The 22,231-nt window shown below is 42.0% G+C and overlaps 1 protein-coding gene across 6 annotated transcripts in view; it reads left to right on the top strand.

Moving 5' to 3' along the window:
- The window catches only part of LIMCH1 (LIM and calponin homology domains 1), a 307,831-nt gene that overhangs the window by 234,286 nt on the left and 51,314 nt on the right, over positions 1 to 22,231 (top strand). For all 6 annotated transcript variants that reach the window (XM_074951500.1, XM_074951499.1, XM_074951498.1 and 3 more), the window contains 3 exons: positions 3,952 to 4,109; positions 4,358 to 4,766; positions 9,916 to 10,134. In XM_074951500.1, coding sequence (XP_074807601.1) covers positions 3,952 to 4,109; positions 4,358 to 4,766; positions 9,916 to 10,134 — 786 coding nt within the window. The remainder of the gene's footprint in view (positions 1 to 3,951; positions 4,110 to 4,357; positions 4,767 to 9,915; positions 10,135 to 22,231) is intronic.

Raw genomic sequence — 22,231 nt, 5'->3', positions numbered from 1 at the left:
AATCTGAAAGATGCTTACTTTCACATATCGATGTTTCATGGACACAGACAGTTCCTATGTTTCGTAGTTGAGACCGCCCACTAGCAATTCGCACTGCTCCCTTTTGGCTTAGCAACAGTGCCAAGGGTGTTTACGAAATGCATGTTGGTGGTGGCAGCCTACCTGAGACATCGAGGTATCCAGATTTACCCATAACTCAATGACTGACTCATCAAGGGCCGATCCAGGTCCAGCGCAGCGTTGAGATGTTGCAAGCCACTTGTCAAACTCTGGGCCTGTCAATAAATGAACAAAAATCAACATTAATCCCGGTCCAACAGATAGAGTTTATTGGAGCAGTTCTCGACTCTACCCAAGCCAGAGCATTCCTGCCAGAGGCCAGGTTCAGGGCAATGTCAGATCTGATTGCCAGCTTCATTGCTCATCTGCTCACCATTGCCCGGGTCTGTCTCAAGCTATTGGGGCACATGGCAGCATGCAAGTATGTTGTTCGACATGCGAGATTCAGGCTGCCTCCTCTCCATGTGTGGCTGGCAACAGTCTACTCCCTGGCCAGACATTACCTAGACAAGGTCATCATGATCCCTCCATGGGTACCTATCTCTCTGAAATTGTGGTCTGACCTGATTCTGGTGTTGGAAGGTGTGCTATTCGCGAGCCCACAACCCATGGTCTCCCTGATTTCAGATGCGTCCAACCTCGGTTGGGGAGCGCATCTTGGTACGCTGTGGACTCAGGGGTTATGGCTTCGAAAGGAGCTTGCATTGCATATAAATGTCAGGGAGTTCAGAGCCATCTGTGTGGCTTGCAGTGTCTTCCTTTCCCAACTATCCGGTCGGGTGGTGCAAGTGTTGACGGACAACATGGCCTCCATGTTCTACATCAACAGGTGGGGGGAGCTTGATCGTCGGCTCTGCACGAGGAGGTCCTCTGTCTGTGGGACTTCTGCATCCAGCATGCAATCCAACTGGAAGTCTCGCACCTCCCCGTCATCTGGAACGTGCTGGCGGATCACCTCAGGAGGTCGTCCTTCTCGCACCACAAGTGGTCCCTGCACTCGGAGGTTGTCAGAATGCTCTTCCAGAAGTGGGGAGCTCCCTGGGTGGACCTATTTGCCATCAGACAGAATAGAAAGTCTCATCAGTTTTGTTCTCTTCAAGGCCTTGGCAGAGGCTCACCGACCGACGCCTTTCTCCTGTCTTGGTCAGGGGACCTGACGTACGCCTTCCCACCAATTCTGCTCATCAGCAAAGTCCTCTCAAAAATCAAGAGGGGCAAGGCACAGGTCATTATGATTGCTCCAGGATGGCTTCACCAACATTGATTCGGCATGCTCATGGACCTGGCTGTTGCAGCCCCATGGCCACTTCCCAGCCACCCAGACCTACTCTCACGGGATCACGGTCAACTCCTGCACCCAAACCTTGTCTCTCTCCACCTCACAGCTTGGATGCTGCATGGCTGAATCCAGAGGAACAAGCCTGCTCTCTTGGAGAGCAGAAATCCCTCCACCAGAGCAACTTACCTGGCAAAGTGGAAGCATTTCTTCTGCTGGGTGTCAGAGCGGAATATCTCCCTGACCCAGTCATCTCTGCAGTCCATCCTGGATTACCTGCTTAACTTAAAGCACCAAGGTCTCACCTTCTCTTCGATCAAGGTGCACCTGGCTGCCATATTGGCCTTCCATCCTCACATCCACAGTAGATCGGTGTTCTCGCATGAGATGTCGATCAGATTCCTGCAAGGCCTTAAAAGACTCTTTTCCCCCGGTCCGGGACCCGGTTCCCCAGTGGAACCTCAACCTGGTCCTCTCCAGGCTCACAGGTCCTCCCTTTGAGACTATGGCTTCTTGTTCCCTTTCCCACTTGCCGTGGAAGGTTGCATTCCTTGTAGCTATTACCCCAGTGAGATGTGTCTCCGAAATTAAAGCCCATACACAGTATTTTACAAGGTCCAGTTGCGGCCCCATATGGCCTTCCTGACAAAGGTGGTGTCACACTTCCGTGTCAGCCAGGATATCTTCCTCCTGGTGTTCTGTCCAAAGCCTCACATGATCAATGAGGAGAGGCAGCTGCACACTCGGATGTCAGGCATGCCCTGACATTCTACTTGGAACGCATCAAGCCCTTTCGCAGATTGACCCAGCTCTTTATCACGATAGCTGACAGGATGAAGGGCCTTCTGGTGTCCTCTTAGAGGATTTCGAATTGGATCACCACCTGCATCCGTACTTGTTACCAGTTGGCGCAGGCTGTGCCTCCACTGATGATGAAGGCTCACTCGACTTCAGCTGCCTTCCTGGTGCACATCCCTATCCAGGACATCTGCAGGGCTGCGACCTGGTCTTCAGTACACACGTTCACCACACATTACGCCATCACCCAGCAAGTCAGAGATGATGCTGGATTTGGCAGAGCTGTGTTGCAATTGACATATCCATGAACTTCTGTTGGCCTCTGGTGGCACTGCTTGGGAGTCACCTACAATGGAATGGACATGAGCAAGCACTCAAAGAAAAGACAGTTACCTTTCATAACTGGTGTTCTTTGAGATGTGTTGCTCAAGTCCATTCCATGACCTACCCTCCTTCCCCTCTGTCAGAGATCCGGCCAGAAGGAACTGAGGGAGTGGGGAGCTGGCGGTGCCCTTTATACCGGCACATATGCATGCCACTCCAGAGGGTGCCAGAGCCAATTCCCTATGGATACCACTGAGGGAAAAACTTCCGGCACTGGCGAGCACACACACCACAATGGAATGGACATGAGCAAAGCAACACATCTCGAAGAACCATAGTTACGAAAGGTAACCATCTTTTCTGGACTAATGTGCCATTTAGAAAACTGTGTAGTTCATTAAATAATGTTTGAAACAAGTATCTGTGTAGTAATGCTGTTTTTCTTTTAAACTGTAACTTGTTAAAGATACTTGAAATATGTTCTGTACACTAATTTAGTAATGGTGTTAAGCTAGTTGTCAGAGTGACCAATATGTCCTTCCTATTGTTTATATATGAATATCAAGCTGTTTTCTTAAAATAAAATTTGGCTGTGTAACATTTGGCCGCAAAATGGTTTTACAGCTTTGGAACATTGCCTTACTGATTTTACATTGTTGATAACATTCTAGTACCTAATCTAGGGACAGATCTTCTTCCATAGTCCTCTGTGGCCACAAAAGGCTCTGAATTCATGAACCAAAGAGGATGCAAGGAACATATGACACGGGTTGTGTTCTGTGAGGTTTTCGCCACCCCAGCGCATGACTACTTTGTTCACAGTTAGTGAATCTTCAGAGTTGTGGATCTACTAACCAACTAATAGGTGGAAAAGTTGCAAAGCAACAAGGGAAGTTACTACCCTGAGGCTGCAACAGGGGGCGAACAGGCCCACTGACCTCCCGTGATGCAGAAGGAGGATTTCATCCTCTTGAATTATTGTGATTTCCACCCTCCAACACTCACTCTATACCAAATCTGTTTATTCTTCATGCTGCAGTGACCATGGTCATTAGGATGAAGACTAAAGATGAATATGCTGATCTTTGGCTAACTGGACTTCTCAATGCTTTCAGTTAATACAGTCCTGCAGCACCAGAAAGTCACAACAGGCCCATCACAAATTAAGATTAGTGACATGACCAATAGGGAAAAAATGAACTGGCAAAGATGTGGAAACTACAGTGAAACCCACTGACAGAAATAGTCAATCATTTTTTTCCCAATTTTTAAAAAATAATTTCTTTTATCACTTTTTTAAAATTAAGGATTGTTACACTGTTGGCCATTTAGGTACGTGAAATCAGTCTACAGCTGCAGTCATTCAGTTGTTGAGTAGTCAACTGTCGATTGAGGTGTTCAGCTGTGAGACTTTTACTTAACCAAAAGCAGATAATTTCTGTGACGAGTGTTATAAAGCTCAGAATATGCATGTGTCTTCCCTTCTGGTATAGGATCTGGCACGATGGAAAAGTCGCAGAAGAAGCGCTTCACAGGACTTACTTAAAAAAGAAGCAGAGAGAAAAAAGATGGAAAGATTATTGAGTGGCAGTGATGGAACAAGTGAGCGAAGGAAAAGCATCAAGACTTACAGAGAAATTGTGGAGGAGAAGTAGGTTGTTCTACGGAAGTGCAATTGCATATTTAAGAATACTGTGTGCTTCAAGTATTTTGTGTAGCTGTTGCTCTGCTTGTAGTGGGGACATCATGCCTGAGGAAAGAAATGAGCTACTCTTACAGTTACACATAATCACTGTAGTGTGGATTGTAGAGGAGAATTTGGCCCAAATTTCACCTCAGGCTTGATGCACATGGGTAATTCTCTCTGTATTAATCTTTCTTGCGTTGCCTCCCACACAGAGAGAGAAGAGAAAAGGAGCTGCATGAGGCCTACAAGAATGCCAGGTCACGTGAGGAGGCAGAGAGCATTCTCCAACAATACATTGAAAGGTTCACCATTAGCGAAGCTGTCCTTGAACGCTTGGAGATGCCAAAAATTCTGGAAAGAAGCCATTCAGTGGAGCCAAATTCATCGTCACCCCCGAAGGACCCAAATCCTATGAGATTCTTACGGCAACAATCACTGCCTCCTCCAAAATACACTGCCACGATCGAAGCAACCATTGTTCCCATCAGCGAATCGGAAGCCAGTGTTTCAACAGGCCAAATATCTCCAAGCAAAACTGTTGTCTCCAAGGCTGTGCCTATGCTGACACCCAAGCCTTACGCACAACCCAAAAACACACAACAGGTCTTGAAAACATTTAAGGTAAGATGCCTTGCACTGGTCAAAATCAATTAAATGTCAAAGGAACAACAACATACGTCACGTGAATTCATAAATGTGAAAGGCAGTTTAGGATTAAGGCATATGGGAAGCAACATAGCCATACATTACAAAATTCATCATTTTGGTTTTTTTTTGTGGTGAGAGAAAAACGAATGGGGGGTGTTGTCAGCTTTGCCTATTATTAAGGTTGCCTCACACTTGCATTATAAGACCCTGTATTCAGTTGCTTATAACTTTGTGAATCTTTAATCATTGAGACTGAAATTTTCCATGCCAGTTGTGTGCCTCAGGCTGAATTTTTTAGCTCACTCTATTCAAACCCTGCTCTGAAGACAAACATATTAATTTCCTTATAAGCTTTTTTTATGGCTTTTCTGTGGTGCTATACTGTCTGTGTGCTTCATGAATATTAATGGATTTATTTTCACACCACCTTGTTGAGAGGGGGTATTATTATCCCCATTTTACAGATGGGGAACTGAGGCACAGAGAAATTTAAGGTAAAATATTCATTAATTCTGAATGCCCAAGGTGAGATGCTGAGGACCTGATTTTTCAGAGTTCTTCGAATTATAGAGCACTTTAAACATTCAAAACACAGCTCCCATTGACTTCAGTTGCAACTGTGTGGGGTCAGCACTTCTGCAAATCAGACTCCAGGGTCTCAAGTCAGACACCCAGAAAATGAGGAACACACAATGAGTGACCACTTGTGAAATGTTTGGTTTAAGTGACTTGCCCAGCATTACAGAGAAACTCTGTGGCAGTAGCAAGGACAGAATCCTGTTCTCCAGGGCAGCATTTACCTGAGTGAACCATAATGATTTATAATGGCTGGTGATTAGAATATAAAGCATTCTCCTACATAGGTTTTAAATTAACAAATGGAAAAAGAAAGAGACCTTAAAATACCATTGAATGAGATCATCAATGCACAATTAAGGTTTTCTCCCCTAAACCCTCCTACTCTAATCCTAAATTAATTCCCTATAAATAAACAAAAATAAAAATAGTTCCTATCCCCCTTAATACACGAGGTGTAATATGCTATCCAAGCAACCCCTTACCCTAAATTAGCATATTTCTTCCTTTCCTCTTCTTGCATGATGTCAGCTACCCTGGTGCTTGTCTTGTTGTACTCAGTATCCATTGTAATTTCCTTGGAACAGAGATTGTGTCTTTACTTCATGTATAAAGCAAAATACATTTCTATTATACTAGATTAATATTTTATATCCTGAAATATATTTTTCTGGTGTTCACTGCCAGAGAGTTCATGTTGATTTGCTGAAATATAAAACTAGTAACTCAATTTTTCCTCAGTTGACTTGATCAGCCTCTTGAAGTTTGAATTTTACAGCTCTTATTGCATGACACATGGATCTTTCTCTGGCTTCTGATCCTGACTATTTTAAAAAATTCATAGAATGAAAATAAAGGGAAGAAGCAGGTATATATGGACAAACTGAAGAGAGTCTCCTCAGAGCTTAGCTGCTTACTTTATGCGGGACAGTGTGATCTATTTCAGTAAAAATTATCCAAAAAAGAATTGTTATACAATTGCTTTACCCTGTTTAAATTAAAACACTGATATATTTATGATGCTTTGCCATGATGACAGTGTGTTGACTAGCTCCAGATCAGGAGGAGGGGAATATGTTTGTTTAACTCTGCAACCAGGGCATCTGTTCTGATCATTCAAACATTTGCTTTCCCTCCCTGTGTAAATAGAGAAATGTTTTAGTCTAAACAGAGACATGAAAATGGATGGCTTAACTAGCCAGTATTTTTTCTGGCTTTTTTATTTTTAAAAGCTTTCATGACCTGTCTAGTAGATAATACAACAAAATCCCAGAGGACTTGTGGGTTCAAGACCTGCCAACATTTGTATTCAGAATTAAACTGTGAGTAATATTGACTTGGGCAGACGATGGAAGTGGTAGGAGAGTAGGAGAGGTTGTCTTTTTTTTTTTTTTTATTGCATCACGATAACATTTGACATACACACTAAAATCTGCTTTTCACCATTTAAGGTCATTTTTTGCAAGGTGCTAAGCACCTTCAACTCTCATTACTTTCCCTGGGAGTTGAGCGCACTGAGCATCTCACAAAAAATACCCACTCCCTGGCAGCGTTGGACCGTTAATGAATTTCCCTAATATACAGAGCAGAGCCTTGACTGATCACACAAACAGGAAAAGTCAGCAGAAAGTGCAGTTTGCTCTTGGTCCACAGTTGGTTGTGTATTCCAAATTGAGTTGCTATCCAGGAGGGTTCTACCCAGACTGTTGACTAAAAAAAGTAAACCAAGGGTAGCTGAATGGAGAAAGATTGAGAGGTGAGGGAAACTGTATGCCACTTTAAATGTTTCAGTGTATTGAAAAGACCTGTTCCCTGTCCTTCATGTTCTTTGCGTCAATTTTGAATAGTACTCTAAAGCATAATGTTCCAAGGAATGGCTTGCATCTGAATTTGTACTTAAATTTTTATGTATATAGTACTTGTAGATTAGCCATCTCAAAACATTTCACATGGCCCATTTACCCATCTCTTACGTGGCATTGATCTGTGTAATCTCTTTGCCAGCAGTAACAGCCTTTGTTGCCCAGAAGTCTAATTTTCCCTCAAATGCCTTTTCACTTTCTTCCCAGGATGCTCCTTATTCATGGATGGAGCTCCCTTTAAAAAAATCTGCAAAACCACTACATTATCCTCCTTCAAATCTCTCCTTAAAACTCAATTTGCCTTCATGCCTGCAAAACACTCAACTATAGCTAAGCAGCTGATGTGCTGTGACTGCTCCTTAATACGCTGATCATAACATCAACTCACTGTTACCTTGCACTTTCCCTGTCTACTGTATCCATCTGTTGTCTCATCATACTTAGCTTGTAAGTTCTGTAGGGCAGAGACCTTCACTATATGTACAGTGACTTACACAATGGGGCCCTGATCCTGACTGGACCCTTTAGGTACTACCCTAATTCAAAATCTAATAGTGATATTAATAAATGTGAACTTTGTTTTTAAAAAGTCATGAACTAAAGGAAAGTCAGTGACATGATCAAGCTAAAGAAGATGCGGTTAAAACTAGCTTGATCCCTAATTCATTGCTCCTCAGTGTAGGGTTATGAATGCTGGGAAAAGGGACCAAGATAGCTTGAACTGTGACTTCTTTGCCTTGAGAATGGAAATAGCTAACTCTTTTCTGATGTGTATTTTTAATAGCTATTGTCTGTTTGACATCTAGTGAGGAAAGCCTAGTGACATATCTCCTTTCTTCTCTGGAGAGCAGAGGGGAAGCCCTCTCTGGTCCACCCCACCCCCCCCGGCCTATTGGGACTTTGTTTCCAAACCCTTGTTTGATGGGGGGGGGCGGGGAGGGGCTGACTTCAGGCTTGCTCCCTTATGAGTAGTAGGGCAAAGGAATACTCAGCTGAGTTCTGCTGCTTTTGACCTTTTAGACATAAAGCTACTGTGCTCCAGAGTGCATAGTCCACCTAGTATTAAGATGAGACTGGCTGATTCCATAGCAGTTCACCGGTATAGTTTGTAGATGCTTGAGCATTCTTGCCTCTCTGTGATGCTCTGCATAATAAAGGATTCAATATAGGTATCCTTTAAAGTTTGGTGCACTATCTTGAAAATGTACTGTGAAGACATATTTCCAAGTCATCCTCTTCGTTTAGAACTCTGCCTAAAATTTGCAGTTTACTGTGGATTTTTAATTATTTCATCACTTATGAATTATGATCGACTGAGGTCTTGAGGGTCACACCTCATTAGTTTCTCTCTCTCTATCTCTCTCTCTTCTTTTGCTTTTATTGAAGCTTCCCCATCCCTAATATTCCCTGATTTTTCCTACTGACTGAGCAACCACGCTGATTTTGTCCTCTTTAAAAAAACAACACTTTTTAGGTTAATGCCCACAAAAGTGTGTTTACAACTTATGGGGGAGAAAAAGTTTATCTTCTCCTCCTGGATTTCCTAGTGATCCTGTCTCCTGAGTGTCTGTATTTTTACTGTAAACTCTTCAGGGCAGGGACTGTCTTTCATTGTGTGCTAAACCATTGTTAGTATTATATAGATTCTTTATTATTTTATTAATGAAAAATACATGCCACCTTGATTTTAGAATCTTAGAATATCAGGGTTGGAAGGGACCTCAGGAGGTCATCTAGTCCAACCCCCTGCTCAAAGCAGGACCAATTCCCAACTAAATCATCCCAGCCAGGGCTTTGTCAAGCCTGACCTTAAAAACTTCTAAGGAAGGAGATTCCACCACCTCCCTAGGTAATGAATTCCAGTGCTTTATCACCCTCCTAATGAAAAAGTTTTTCCTAATATCCAACCTAAACCTCCCCCACTGCAACTTGAGACCATTACTCCTCGTTCTGTCATCTGCTGCCACTGAGAACAGTCTAGATCCATCCTCTTTGGAACCCCCTTTCAGGTAGTTGAAAGCAGCTATCAAATCCCCCCTCATTCTTCTCTTCTGCAGACTAAACAATCCCAGTTCCCTCAGCCTCTCCTCATAAGTCATGTATTCCAGTCCCCTAATCATTTTTGTTGCCCTCTGCTGGACGCTTTCCAATTTATCCACATCCTTCTTGTAGTGTGGGGCCCAAAACTGGAGACACCACTCCAGATGAGGCCTCACCAATGTCGAATAGAGGGGAACGATCACGTCCCTCGATCTGCTGGCAATGCCCCTACTTATACATCCCAAAATGCCATTGGCCTTCTTGGCAACAACGGCACACTGTTGACTCATATCCAGCTTCTCGTCCACTGTAACCCCTAGGTCCTTTTCTGCAGTACTGCTGTCTAGCCATTTGCTTCCTTGTCTGTAGCGGTGCATGGGATTCTTCCGTCCTAAGTGCAGGACTCTGCACTTGTCCCTTGTTGAACCTCATCAGATTTCTTTTGGCCCAATCCTCTAATTTGTTTAGTCCCTCTGTATCCTATCCCTACCCTCCAGCATATCTACCACTCCTCCCAGCTTGCAAACTTGCTGAGGGTGCAGTCCACACCATCCGCCAGATCATTAATGAAGATATTGAACAATATTGAAGTTATTGATATCTTCTGTGTTATTTCCTCAGAGTATTTATTTATTGTTCTGCAGGTAGATGGAAAAGTCTGTATGAATGGCGAAACCTTCAATGGACTTGAAGAGAAGGATAAAGAATGTACAACAGTGATATTTGCTCCTTCACTAAGAAGATCTCCAAAGTTTGAAGGGGTCAGAGAGGATGGATCTCTGGTGGAACTGAAGCAGGACACCACTAGCATTGAGCTCAGTTTAAAGAGGCCTGCCACTCACACTGTGCACAGAGAGCTGACAGTAAGAATAAAACAAACTCATCAGCTGTGTCTTCTCTGCATATTTTCTTTTGCATAATGGATTTAACCACTAGCTAATGGAAAGCCAGGGGGCTAAATTTGTTTTAATTCCAGGATCTGCCCAGGTCAGAAGCATTTATACTTCTTAAAATTTAGTGTTTCTCCTTAGGAAGGTAAAGGAACTTGGCAGTTGGCTTTTGGTTTTGTAGACCATGCAACTGATAAGCGTGCTTTAAATCTGCTGGCATGTTTCATTATGTCCCATTGAGAGTGTGACTGTCTGTCCCAGCTATTGTGCAAATTTATTCAGCTCTTCTACTGATGTTAGCTGATTAGATCAGCAACATAATTAGAGTGTGTGAGCCATTATAATTAGTTTCAGTTCTCCAGATTCAAACAAGAGGATGTTAATGTTTGGTAATTTTTGCATTCAGATCGTCTCTGTTCCTTTATCAAAAAGGGGATAAATTATTGAAATACATTGGGTCAGTTTGCTTCCCAACCACCTAAACAAAGAGACCAATTGTAACTTTTCATCTCTCTTGCTATTTTGAGGGACAGGGCAGAAAACAATGGGAGCATATCACAGCAGGTCTCTAGGTGCTGCACGATATAAAAATAAATAAATAAAGCAAGGACTATCCTACATAAAAAGCACCAAAAATGAGTGTAAACAAATTGGGGGTTGGGAGAATCTGACCTTTCTCAACATGTACCAAAGATACAAAATCAAGAACACCACAAAAATAACAAAAGGTAGGAATGGTGCTGTGCTACTTTTTCCTAAACTTCGTGGTATTGGCCAGACCCGTTATGCTGGGGATGGGGTTTTGATTCATCCCAGCATCCTGGGATAGGAAAGCCTGCTTCATCCCCGGCTTGCATTCTTGGCAATGGACCCTCTTCTCTTAGTGCTGGTTCTGAACCCAACCATGAGGTCAGGAACAAGTGTGGGAAGCCAGATTATGTCAGGAGCACAGACCTGGGATTGTCAGAAGGAGCTGGTTTGGAGCCAAGAGTGGGTGATAACAGAAAGGCTGGCTGGTGGCAGAGTGAAAGTTGGTTCGGGAGTGATAATGAATTGGACCTACTTGGGGATGAGGATTACCACTATCCTAGAGAGGTTGAGGTGAGAATGTTTGATAGATACAAGGGCCTCATCTTCTAGGAGGGAGCAGCAGCTGAAAGAGAGTTAAAGGTATAATTATAGTCAGAAGAGTGATTATGTGAATAATGGCACCTGCTCCTGTTAGCACTGCAAGACCATATACCTATGGAAGATTAAGTTGGTCACTATTCTGCCTTGGTCTTCACCTCCTACAGCGATGAAGGTGATATCATAGAAGTGTCTAAATTGATGTAGCTTGAAATTTTCTGTCTATCCAGTTTCTGTTTGCAGAATTGTTTTGCCAGCGGCAGGGATGATATAGAAGGAAGAACACAGCTTGAATTTTCAGATACCAGGTTGAGTTTGCAGCACTGACATTTACAAAACAACCTTTTGGTTTGTAAATTGAGTAAACATATGAGTCTTTGGAACAGAATAAATATGCACTCACACAATGCCATTTTTAGAGTTTCTTCTCACTAAAGTTTTTGTAATTCCACATTCATGATTGAATCAGCAATGTAATTAGATGGTATAAACCATTATAATTAGTCTTAGCTTTCCAGCGTCAAACAAAATAATGTTAGTATTCTGGTGTGTTGTGTGGTGTTTGGCATTTTTAGGTTTCAGAAATTCCCTGCTCCATTGCACAGCTATAATTGTAATAGATAATTTAGATGCAGTGGGGTGTAGTGAATAGATAGATAGATCATTTCTGATGTCAATCAATTATAACAAGAACACCAGGTCTGTGTGTGGCACAGTGGTAAATTAAGGTGTAAGATCACTGTCTTAATAGTCTAAGGAACAGCTGAGAGGTATGAGGTCTGCTCTTTCAAGATTATGCAGCTTGGTTATCCTTGTCCAAGAGAAAAGTATCTTCAGTCAGGGTTTGCATACAGATGGCTTTTGTTTTAATTTGCTTCCCTGTCTTGCTAACTTTGGACCAGACTGAAATGGTACTTCTCATTTTTGTATTGCAGATTCGCTGAAAAAGAGTCAAGAGGGAGAGAGCAGACCTTTAGAATTTCTTATGGCCAGTGAAGCTAGTAGATGAAGGGGAAGAGAGCTATAGAGAATTACCAAAATGGCCTTCAAGATAAAAATTCACTCCTAAATAATGACATGATACATTATAATCCATTGCCACATAGAAACAAATGAAAATAAAATATTATAAGAGCAGAATCTACTAGCTTCACAATTCTTAAGGTTGAGGAAACTCTTCTGAAAGGAGAATCTCTTTTAAGGGACTACTAACATCATGAAAAAACTTCCTTCTGGTCTGAAACTTGACTGAAAAGATTTAATTCTGCTATGGTTGGCTTTTTATATAGCTTTAACAATTTGATTTAGCAGTTTATGAATCAGAAGGTTTACAAAAAAGTGTGGCAATGTCTGTTTTTGTTTTGTTTTGGATTTTGCCTGTTCAGTTCCAATAACTAAAACTTTTGAGATGCTATTGCCAAGTTGTAATTAAATCAATGTTCTTATTGTCCAGAAAAATGCACTTTTAAAAGAACTGCTTGTCTACTACGCTTTATAGAGCTGGAAGAAACTAGAGAGAAAATAATAAAACTTAACACTTGCATAGTACTTCCCATTTTCAAAGTGCTTTATAAAGTTTAATTTATTCAAATAAAACTTTTGTGTGATAAATTATCTTCCTTGTGTGAGTGAGACTATTGAAGTTGAGGAAGTTAAATGGCTTAGCTAAAATATCAGAAAGTGGCAGAGTAAAAACCTGGATTAGAATTTGGATTTTTTTTTTTTGGCTTTAATCCTATGTTTAGACAATTAGATTATGTTTTCCTCTTTTAAATCACAACTGTCTAGGAAAGGGACCTGGAGGAAAGGGGGAAATGTTTAATGAGACCTGGTCTGAAGGACAGACAGTGTGTGGCAACTGCAGAGGAAATAAATAAGATGTTTTGATAGGTAACCTGGGGAATTTGGTTTTAAATGGAGGTAATAACGATTCCTCTGTACTAGGCCCTTATCAGACCTTATTTGGAATGTTCTCTACATTATTAATCACTGATCTTAAAGAATGGTGTCCAAAGGTTAGAAAGTGGACAGAGCAAGGTAACAAGACTAGTTTGAGAATGTGGAGGGAATATAGTGTAAGGAAAGGAAGTAAATAAATTGAACTTGGGGAAAAAAAGATGGCAGGAGACCTGTTTGTTGTTCAGGGTTGGGGAAACAGAGGGCTTACGTTTACATGTTCTAATCCTACTATACATCTTTCATAATCCAAATATTTCTTTGTTCCTGTTTCCATGGCCACCAGGACTGGAATAAGGCATGAGCATGACAGGCCTGTTCCTAGGACCTTAGCTTCTGGAGTCATGTGATCACATCAGAATCTCATCTTTCCTATGACTTTCCCCCCAGCCACCCTGCCATCCTCTTGGTCTTGGAGAAAAGTTTGAAAACATGAACCAAGTGTAAATCAATGCAATGATGTCTGCCTGAGTCTGCAGACAGCCTGAAATAATAGCCCCTAAGAGGGGTGAACTTCCCCATGCATCTCAATTGGGAGTTAATTATACGCAAATTAGTATGGCGTGGTGGTAGCCTCCTACATCATGCCAGCAAAGGACTGTGGGTGAGTGGACAGAGAAGAGTCTAATATGCTTGGCTTGTGCACCAAAAAGATATTGAAGCTGATGAGCTAAGTACTAAGTGTTATCCCTCTCTGCACTGTCTTTTCGGGAGAAAGAAGGGTGTTCTGCTGCTCCTGAAGGAAGGGGGGCTGTCCCTGCTGCTCTTCCTGGGGGAAAAAGAGAGTCCCATGCTGCAGTCTCTACCACCAACACTTCAAGTAGACGGCAGGGCCACAGCGCAGGGATGGAGCCACATGGGAACCCATGTCATCATATTCCTAGGGCATAGATTGCCTTAATGTGGTCTGATTGACACTACCAGGCTGACTTACAGTGAACTGGAGTCACTAGCAAAAGGAGCTACTAGAAGTTTCTGAGAGCACAGCTTGTGTGTATGTAGAGGGAAGTGGCAAGGGGAATAGGATGGGAAATCAAAATGGTGTTAATAGAGATTGTCAAGATTTATATTTAAAATGAGTATAAAGCCCAGGTGTTTTCATGGTAGAGAAGACTACGGACTGGATTTCTGTGATGAAGTAGTAACAAAGCATGGATCTGCAAGTATGTAGGCTCAAGGTTTTGTAAGACTCCTTTCTAGCTAATTAATGGTGGTTCTGGAATGCCAAGGCAGCAGCTCACCCACTCCTACTCCTTGTAGAAGATGATCGGTGTGGTATATAGTTCCCAAAAAGAAGGGGAGCCACTTTCTGTGCGCCTGATTCAGCACAATATTACTTAGTTTCTGCACTCTGGAAATGAATTGTGGTCCCCTTATTTGAAGTCTGGTCCTAATGCGCATTGGAATATGGGGGGAAAGAGAGGCAGAAAAGTAGCCAAGAGGAGGTAATGGACTGGGGAAAGAGAGAATTCTTTCCTGGGAAAAAATTTCAAATATATAAATTTATAAAAAATATAAAATCAAACATATTTTTTTAAGCATTGAAATTATTCCATTCACTTGCCTTTCACTGATTTTTTTGTTTTGGGGTTGGTTTTTTTTTTTTTTTTTGGTTTTGCTTTTACTTTCAGTCAAGTGAGTTAGGGCTTTTGGTCTATTTCTGCTACTCCCCAAGCTTTGAATAAGGCAGCATTTTTTTTCTGGAGGCAGCGCTTCTGTCTGCCAACAATAGGTGCTGTTTCTAGTGGGATGGGTTTTCTCTCATCTTCTTACTTTCCCAAGGTCCTTGTTGACTTTTCTCTCAATTGTCAGTTTGTCACCTCCTCTGCTTGCGTTTTTTGTTATGTTCCATGTGAGTTTTGGCCTCTTTTCCCCTTTTCCCTTCTTATTATTGGTCCCCTGGTGTTTGCGTTCACTTGTCAAGTAGACTAGTCCTGTCTTCTCTTTGCCTGGCATGTTTTCCTTTGATGCTCCATAGTGTTGTGCTAAAGCGGATCAGGTGGCCCAAGGCATCATTTACAATAGAGGAAGATGCTCTGCATTCAGTATGCTGCTTTCTTGCCCAAACATGCAGAAGAGTTTAGTCAAGCTTCACCATATCATAGACCAATACAATCTTGTCTTTGTGGGTTTTTAGAGGCATGGATGGTCCCTTTATGAGCTTTCCAGTCATGTCCTAGCTCAGATCCAGGCATCGTTCCAACAAAATAATTGAGAGGGAAAAAGAGAGACATACGCGGTACTGGTAACAACCTGCAATGGGAGACTCATTTGGGGTGTACATGGCCACTGTCTAGACTATTTTGTAGATGCAGAAAATTACAGCACCAGTCCTGGCAGCCATTGGAAAGGAATGGATCTCCCCCACCAGAAGTATAGTAGAGAGAAATATTTCTAAGCATGTCTGTCTGCTTGTGTCTGGTATATATGTGGAATTGTTAGGTAGATCGCTATTCCTTAAACCTGAACACATCTTTCTCCAGTTAGTATTGAAAGGGCTGGTAATTCTGTAGTCTAGTTATTCAGCAAGCTGATATCTTTACTAGCCGGTGATCCAGCTGAAGATCTTAAAATGCTCTCTAAACATGAATAGAGTAAGCCTTAAAACACTCCTGTGAGGAATAGTATGTGCGGCATATCTCTAATTTACAGCTGGAGAAACTGAAGCAGAGGCCCAAAGATTAACTAGCCCAAGATAACACGGTGTGTCAGTGGCAATGCCAGGAATAGAACCAGGATCGCCTGTTTCCAAGTCCCAGGCTTTAGCTGTTGTTAGATCAAGGTTCCTCTCCATTATTAATGGTAAATCCTCACAAACAATGAGAATTGTAGCCTTAGTTCTTAAAATTAAAAATTAGAGAAGGCCCCAAAATACCATTTTTAATTTTAAAATTATATTTATATGGATTTTAATGAAATAAGATTAATCTGTCTGTAAGTAACATCATTGTCTTTAAACTGCCCTATTCTATGGCTATCTGAGAATGGGTAACTTGCATGTAGCTCTATTTGAGGTTGTGAAGTGAAGAGGTAGAAAAAAATTCCAGATTTAAATAGCAAACTAAAAAGAAATTTACCGCCACTGCCATAGGTATTCTGTTAGTTTCCCCTCCCTGTTTGTGTGGCACAAAGGAAACACAAAAAGAACAGGAGTACTTGTGGCACCTTAGAGACTAACAACTTTATTTGAGCATGAGCTTTTGTGGGCTACAGCCCACTTCATCAGATGCATAGAATGGAACATATAGTAAGAAGATATTTATACATACAGAGGACATGAAAAGGTGGAAGTACCCATACCAACTGTAAGAGGCTAATTAATTAAGAGGAGCTATTATCAGCAGGGGAAAAAAAAACTTTTGAAGTGATCATCAAGATGGCCCATTTCGGACAGTTGACACGAAGGTGTGTGAGGATACTTAACATGGGGAAATTCAATTAGTGTAATGACTGAGCCATTCCCAGTCTCTGTTTGAACCTAAGTTAATGGTATCTAGTTTGCATATTAATTCAAGTTCAGCAGCTTCTCGTTGGAGTCTGTTTTTGAAGCTTTTCTGTTGCAAAATTGCCACCTTTCAGTCTGTCACTGAGTGATTGGAGAGGTTGAAGTGTTCTCCTACTGGTTTTTGAATGTTATGATTCCTAATGTCAGATTTGTGTCCGTTTATTCTTTTGCGTAGAGACTGTCCGGTTTGGCCAATGTACATGGAAGAGGGGCATTGCTGGCACATGATGGCATATATCACATTGGTAAATGTGCAGGTGAACGAGCCGCTGATGGCGTGGGCTGATGTGATTAGGTCCTATGATGGTGTCACTTGAATAGATATGTGGACAGAGTTGGCATTGGGCTTTGTTGCAAGGATAGGTTCCTGGGTTAGTTTTTTTGGTGTGTGGTTGCTGGTGAGTATTTGCTTCAGGTTGGGGGGCTGTCTGTAAGCGACGACTAGTCTGTCTCCCAAGATCTATGAGAGTGAGGGATCATCTTTCAGGATAGGTTGTAAATCTTTGATGGTGCGCTGGAGGGGTTTTAGTTGGGGGCTGAAGGTGACGGCTAGTGGCGTTCTGTTATTTTCTTTGTTGGGCCTGTCCTGTAGTAGGTGACTTCTGGGTACTCTTCTGGCTTTGTCAATCTCTTTTTTTCACTTCAGCAGGTGGGTATTGTAGTTTTAAGAATGCTTGGTAGAGATCTTGTAGGTGTTTGTCTCGGTCTGAGGGATTGGAGCAAATGCGGTTGTATCTTAGAACTTGGCTGTAAACAATGGATCGTGTGGTGTGTCCTGGATGGAAGCTGGAGGCATGTAGGTAAGTATAACGGTCAGTAGGTTTCTGGTATAGAGTGGTGTTTATGTGACCATCGTTTATTAGCACAGTAGTGTCTAGGAAATGGACTGTTTGTGTGGACTGGTCTTGGCTGAGGTTGATGGTGGGATGGAAATTGTTGAAATCATGGTGGAATTCCTCAAGGGCTTCTTTTCCATGGGTCCAGATGATGAAGATGTCGTCAGCGTAGCACAAGTAGAGTAGGGGCATTAGGGGACGAGAGATAAGGAAGTGGCGTTCTACGTCAGCCATAAAATGTTGGCAAACTGTGGGGCCACGCGGGTACCCATAGCAGTGCCGCTGACTTGAAGGTGTATATTGTCCCCAAATGTGAAATAGTTGTGGGTGAGGACAAAATCACAAAGTTCAGCCACCAGGTTTGCCGTGGCATCATCGGGGATACTGTTCCTGACAGCTAGTAGTCCATCTTTGTGTGGAATGTTGGTGTAGAGGGCTTCTACATCCACAGTGGCCAGGATGGTGTTTTCTGGAAGATCACTGATGGATTGTAGTTTCTTCAGGAAGTCAGTGGTGTCTCGAAGATAGCTGGGAGTGCTGGTAGCGTAGGAAACAGTTTTTCCATCCAAGTAACGCTCATTCTCTCTTTATGAAAATAAAATTGTTGAGCTCAGATTAAGGAGATATGGTGGATTATTAGACTAACTGCTGGAGAATAGAGTTGAATTCTGACTTATACGGATGTGGGGATAGGATGGGACCAGAAATCCTCTTTGTGACTCATCATGAAAAGCACATGCAGAATTTGCATAACTCTGCAGAACTGACAGTTATCATGCAAATCACATATCTCCAGCTGATGGTGTCCCCTAAAATTATTCTGTGTGATTTGGAAGAAGAAATGCCTATGTGTGGGTTTCCTTGGTGGTTTCCCATCCAGTGACTGATCCTAGGTGGTAATATCTGACTTGATTAGAGCACTGGGTGGCTGCAAATAAAAGAGGCTCAGGATTTAGAAAAGCAGGGATGTCACAGCAGTGTTATAGCAATGGTGCTGAACTGTCTTGGCATGCAAGGCACCTACCTACGTTAGACCCTGCTCATGTCATTGTTTCCTGCTCAATTTCATTAGTACTATGAAAGCTTTGTTTTGATTAAAATACTGCAATGTATGTATTTTAAGGATATGCTTTTAAGGTTTGACAAAGCTGTCAGAATTCCATTTGGAACATAATTATATGTTTAAAACTGCAGTCATAGTAGGATAAAAGCATTTGAGCTAATACTAGCTTTATTGCTATTGAGATCCACTGCAGCTAACTCATTTAGAGTTCAATTTTCAGTAAAACCCATTGCTTTTTAATACTCCTGGATATTCCTTTAGAATATCTCTGCATTCTTGTTGGCTCCAGCTAGCTTGTTTTGCTGCATTTCATTAAATTTGCAATATTGGTATTTTAATTGCCATTGTGCACTAGCAGGAGTAAGTTACTATGTAGTTTGAGTTAATTTATATTAGGAATAAATAAAACTGTACTGTAACTTTTTTTGGTTTTAGATTCTCCCAGTAGCTTAGTCAACTTAATAAGATTCTTTCCTAGATTTGGTTAGGTAAACTCTAGTGGATTCATATGTTTTTTACTCTCTTACAAACAAATGTTTCTGCTATGGGGACAAGTGATATGGTTAGTTGTTGCTGACCAATATGGCCACAGATAAAGGCATACGTGGGTTGAAATCCTATTTAGCCAGATAGTAGTCCTGTCTGTCACAAGGAGAAAATGAATTAGTTTATTTTAGTCACTAATGGACATTTATTAACCAGTTGCTCAATTCTCTTCATGAAATGTATGACTTGGTTAAGCAGGACTGAGGAGTTGGCTAGCTCATACTATGACTGGCTCGTTCACAACTGCAAATTAAGCTAAAATATAAAATAGCTTTCCAGCCTCATCCAGAACTTTTTAACTCAAGGGTGACTAAGTTTAACTACTGTACTGTTTTAACTACTGCTTAACTATATGTACATGCAGACATAGTGTAAAAACCTTATTACTTGCTGAATGAATTCACCTGCCTTTGAGAACTCTGCTGGAACAGAATCATCATTCCAATGCACAGGTAGGGTGCAGAGATGCAGCATGCCCCAGGTACAGTGGCTAATGGAATCAGCCCCTCTATGCCTCCTCTGGCAGGGGTTTTTTGTCACTGGCTTGGAATAAATACTTGCCCAGTGGCCTCTCTTCGTGTGCATCTACAGTGACTCCTTCCTGTGCTGGCCTATTCAGGGCCTGCTTGGAGGCCATCCTGCATGGCAATTTTGCCAACCCACACTTGACTAAAGTTGTGTGTAAATGGTGCAGAGAGCATTGCCTAGATGGTACCCATTGAAAGATAAATGAAAACCATGTCTTTCTTGAGAGCTAGTTATAAATTTTCACATTCAGGTCAAAATACACTGTATAGAATACTACTTTAGATACAGTGGAATATATTGGCATATTTTAAGATTGCTTCAGTTTCATACCTAGTGACAACATGGAATGGCTTATGATAAAAATGTTTGTCATATGTATGAAATATGGCATAATATACAGCATAAAGGGAGGGACATTAATTGTGTTAGTGATTCAAGAATTTCTAATACAAGATGCAATGTCCATGTGAAAAAAATACAGTAACATAATAGTGAAATACCTTAAATTATTTAGCATCATACAGAGTGTCAGAAATACAGGGTTTCTTTCCATTGAACTCAACTAGTAGTATGTATATTCTTTTTTTTCTAAAACATCTTTCAATTTGCAGTATTATTTAGCTTGATGTTGCAGATATTTCATTGTTCAGCATCTGAAGAGAATTAAGTCTCACAAGCATGAACAGACGACATCAGCCGAACACCATTACAAAAGTTAGTTTCTCTACACCACATAGTTCTTTTCTCCATTTTTAAAGCATTGCAATAAATAGTGTCCTTGTCAATACCATTGCTCAGAATGAAGAAATCTTCTCTGTCACCAGTTCAGTCTGTTTCTTACTTGAATGCAAAGATTATAGGTGGAACTGGAAATGACTCTTATAGTTATGGTTGTCTAACACTTTCCATAAGAATACCGTTTTCAGCTGTTTATAACTTTTCCAAAGTTTAACCGTTCACATTGAAATTTTCCATGCTGGGTGCCTGCTTCAGGCTGAAATTATTTTGCAAAGCTTCAGTTAAAGCAGTTCAGCAGTTCCCAAGAGTGAGGCTAGAGGAAAAATATATTCTTTTAATATTAGCAAAACAATTTTAACAAGAGAACCTCATGTTTTGGAGCACAGGGGTTGTGCTTGGGTCAGAGGTGGCCTGTTGCTTTCCCCATGAAAATCCATCCAAATTTGCCAAGTTATAAACTGCTGAAAATTGCTGTTCCCATATGCTCATAGAGGTTTGTTAGAGGCTGGCAGCAAAATTCTCCAAATACTTTCTCCACAGAGTATGCTCCACTCCCGCAGAGTTGCATTGGGCTGAGGATGGGCTTTTCCTTCCATTGCTCTTCCTTGCTGCTATGATGCTAGGAGCCAGAACTAAGAGCAAAGGAGACCCCGGCACACAGGCATGGTGGAGAAGGAGAAAGTTTCCTGCCTCAAATGCAAAGGGTTCAGGGACAGGCTTGGGGGGAGTGATATGTGAAGGGTGAAAACATGCTGGAGACAGGAGCGCAGGGGGAACAGGGTAGGCTGGAGAAAGTGCAGACTGGTGCATGGTAGCAAAAAGTGTGTAAGCTGCACAACCTGAAATAGACTCAGGATTCCTGAGTCCCAGCACTACTCATCTGTCTGCAAATATCTGTGAAACCCACTGGCAAAATGTGTCCTCATCCTGCCCTCCGAGTGATTACTTACATGAGAGGAAAGTGATCAGGAACAGTCAGCATGGATTCACCAAGGGAAGGTCATGCCTGACTAATCTAATCGCCTTTTATGATGAGATTACTGGTTCTGTGGATGAAGGGAAAGCAGTGGATGTATTGTTTCTTGACTTTAGCAAAGCTTTTGACACGGTCTCCCACAGTATTCTTGTAAGCAAGTTAAGGAAGTATGGGCTGGATGAATGCACTATAAGGTGGGTAGAAAGCTGGCTAGATTGTCGGGCTCAATGGGTAGTGATCAATGGCTCCGTGTCTAGTTGGCAGCCGGTGTCAAGTGGAGTGCCCCAGGAGTCAGTCCTGGGGCCGGTTTTGTTCAATGTCTTCATAAATGATCTGGAGGATGGTGTGGATTGCACTCTCAGCAAATTTGCGAATGATACTAAACTGGGAGGAGTGGTAGATACGCTGGAGGGGAGGGATAGGATACAGAAGGACCTAGACAAATTGGAGGATTGGGCCAAAAGAAATCTGATGAGGTTCAATAAGGATAAGTGCAGGGTCCTACACTTAGGATGGAAGAATCCAATGCACCGCTACAGACTAGGGACCGAATGGCTAGGCAGCAGTTCTGCGGAAACAGACCTAGGGGTGACAGTGGACGAGAAGCTGGATATGAGTCAGCAGTGTGCCCTTGTTGCCAAGAAGGCCAATGGCATTTTGGGATGTATAAGTAGAGGCATAGCGAGCAGATCGAGGGACGTGATCGTTCCCCTCTATTCGACACTGGTGAGGCCTCACCTGGAGTACTGTGTCCAGTTTTGGGCCCCACACTACAAGAAGGATGTGGAGAAATT

This window comes from Natator depressus, chromosome 4 (assembly GCF_965152275.1).
Source record: "Natator depressus isolate rNatDep1 chromosome 4, rNatDep2.hap1, whole genome shotgun sequence".
NCBI classification, from domain to species: Eukaryota; Metazoa; Chordata; order Testudines; family Cheloniidae; genus Natator; species Natator depressus.
Note: the sequence above shows the minus strand (reverse complement) of the source record. Positions and strands in the feature narration are given on the sequence as shown.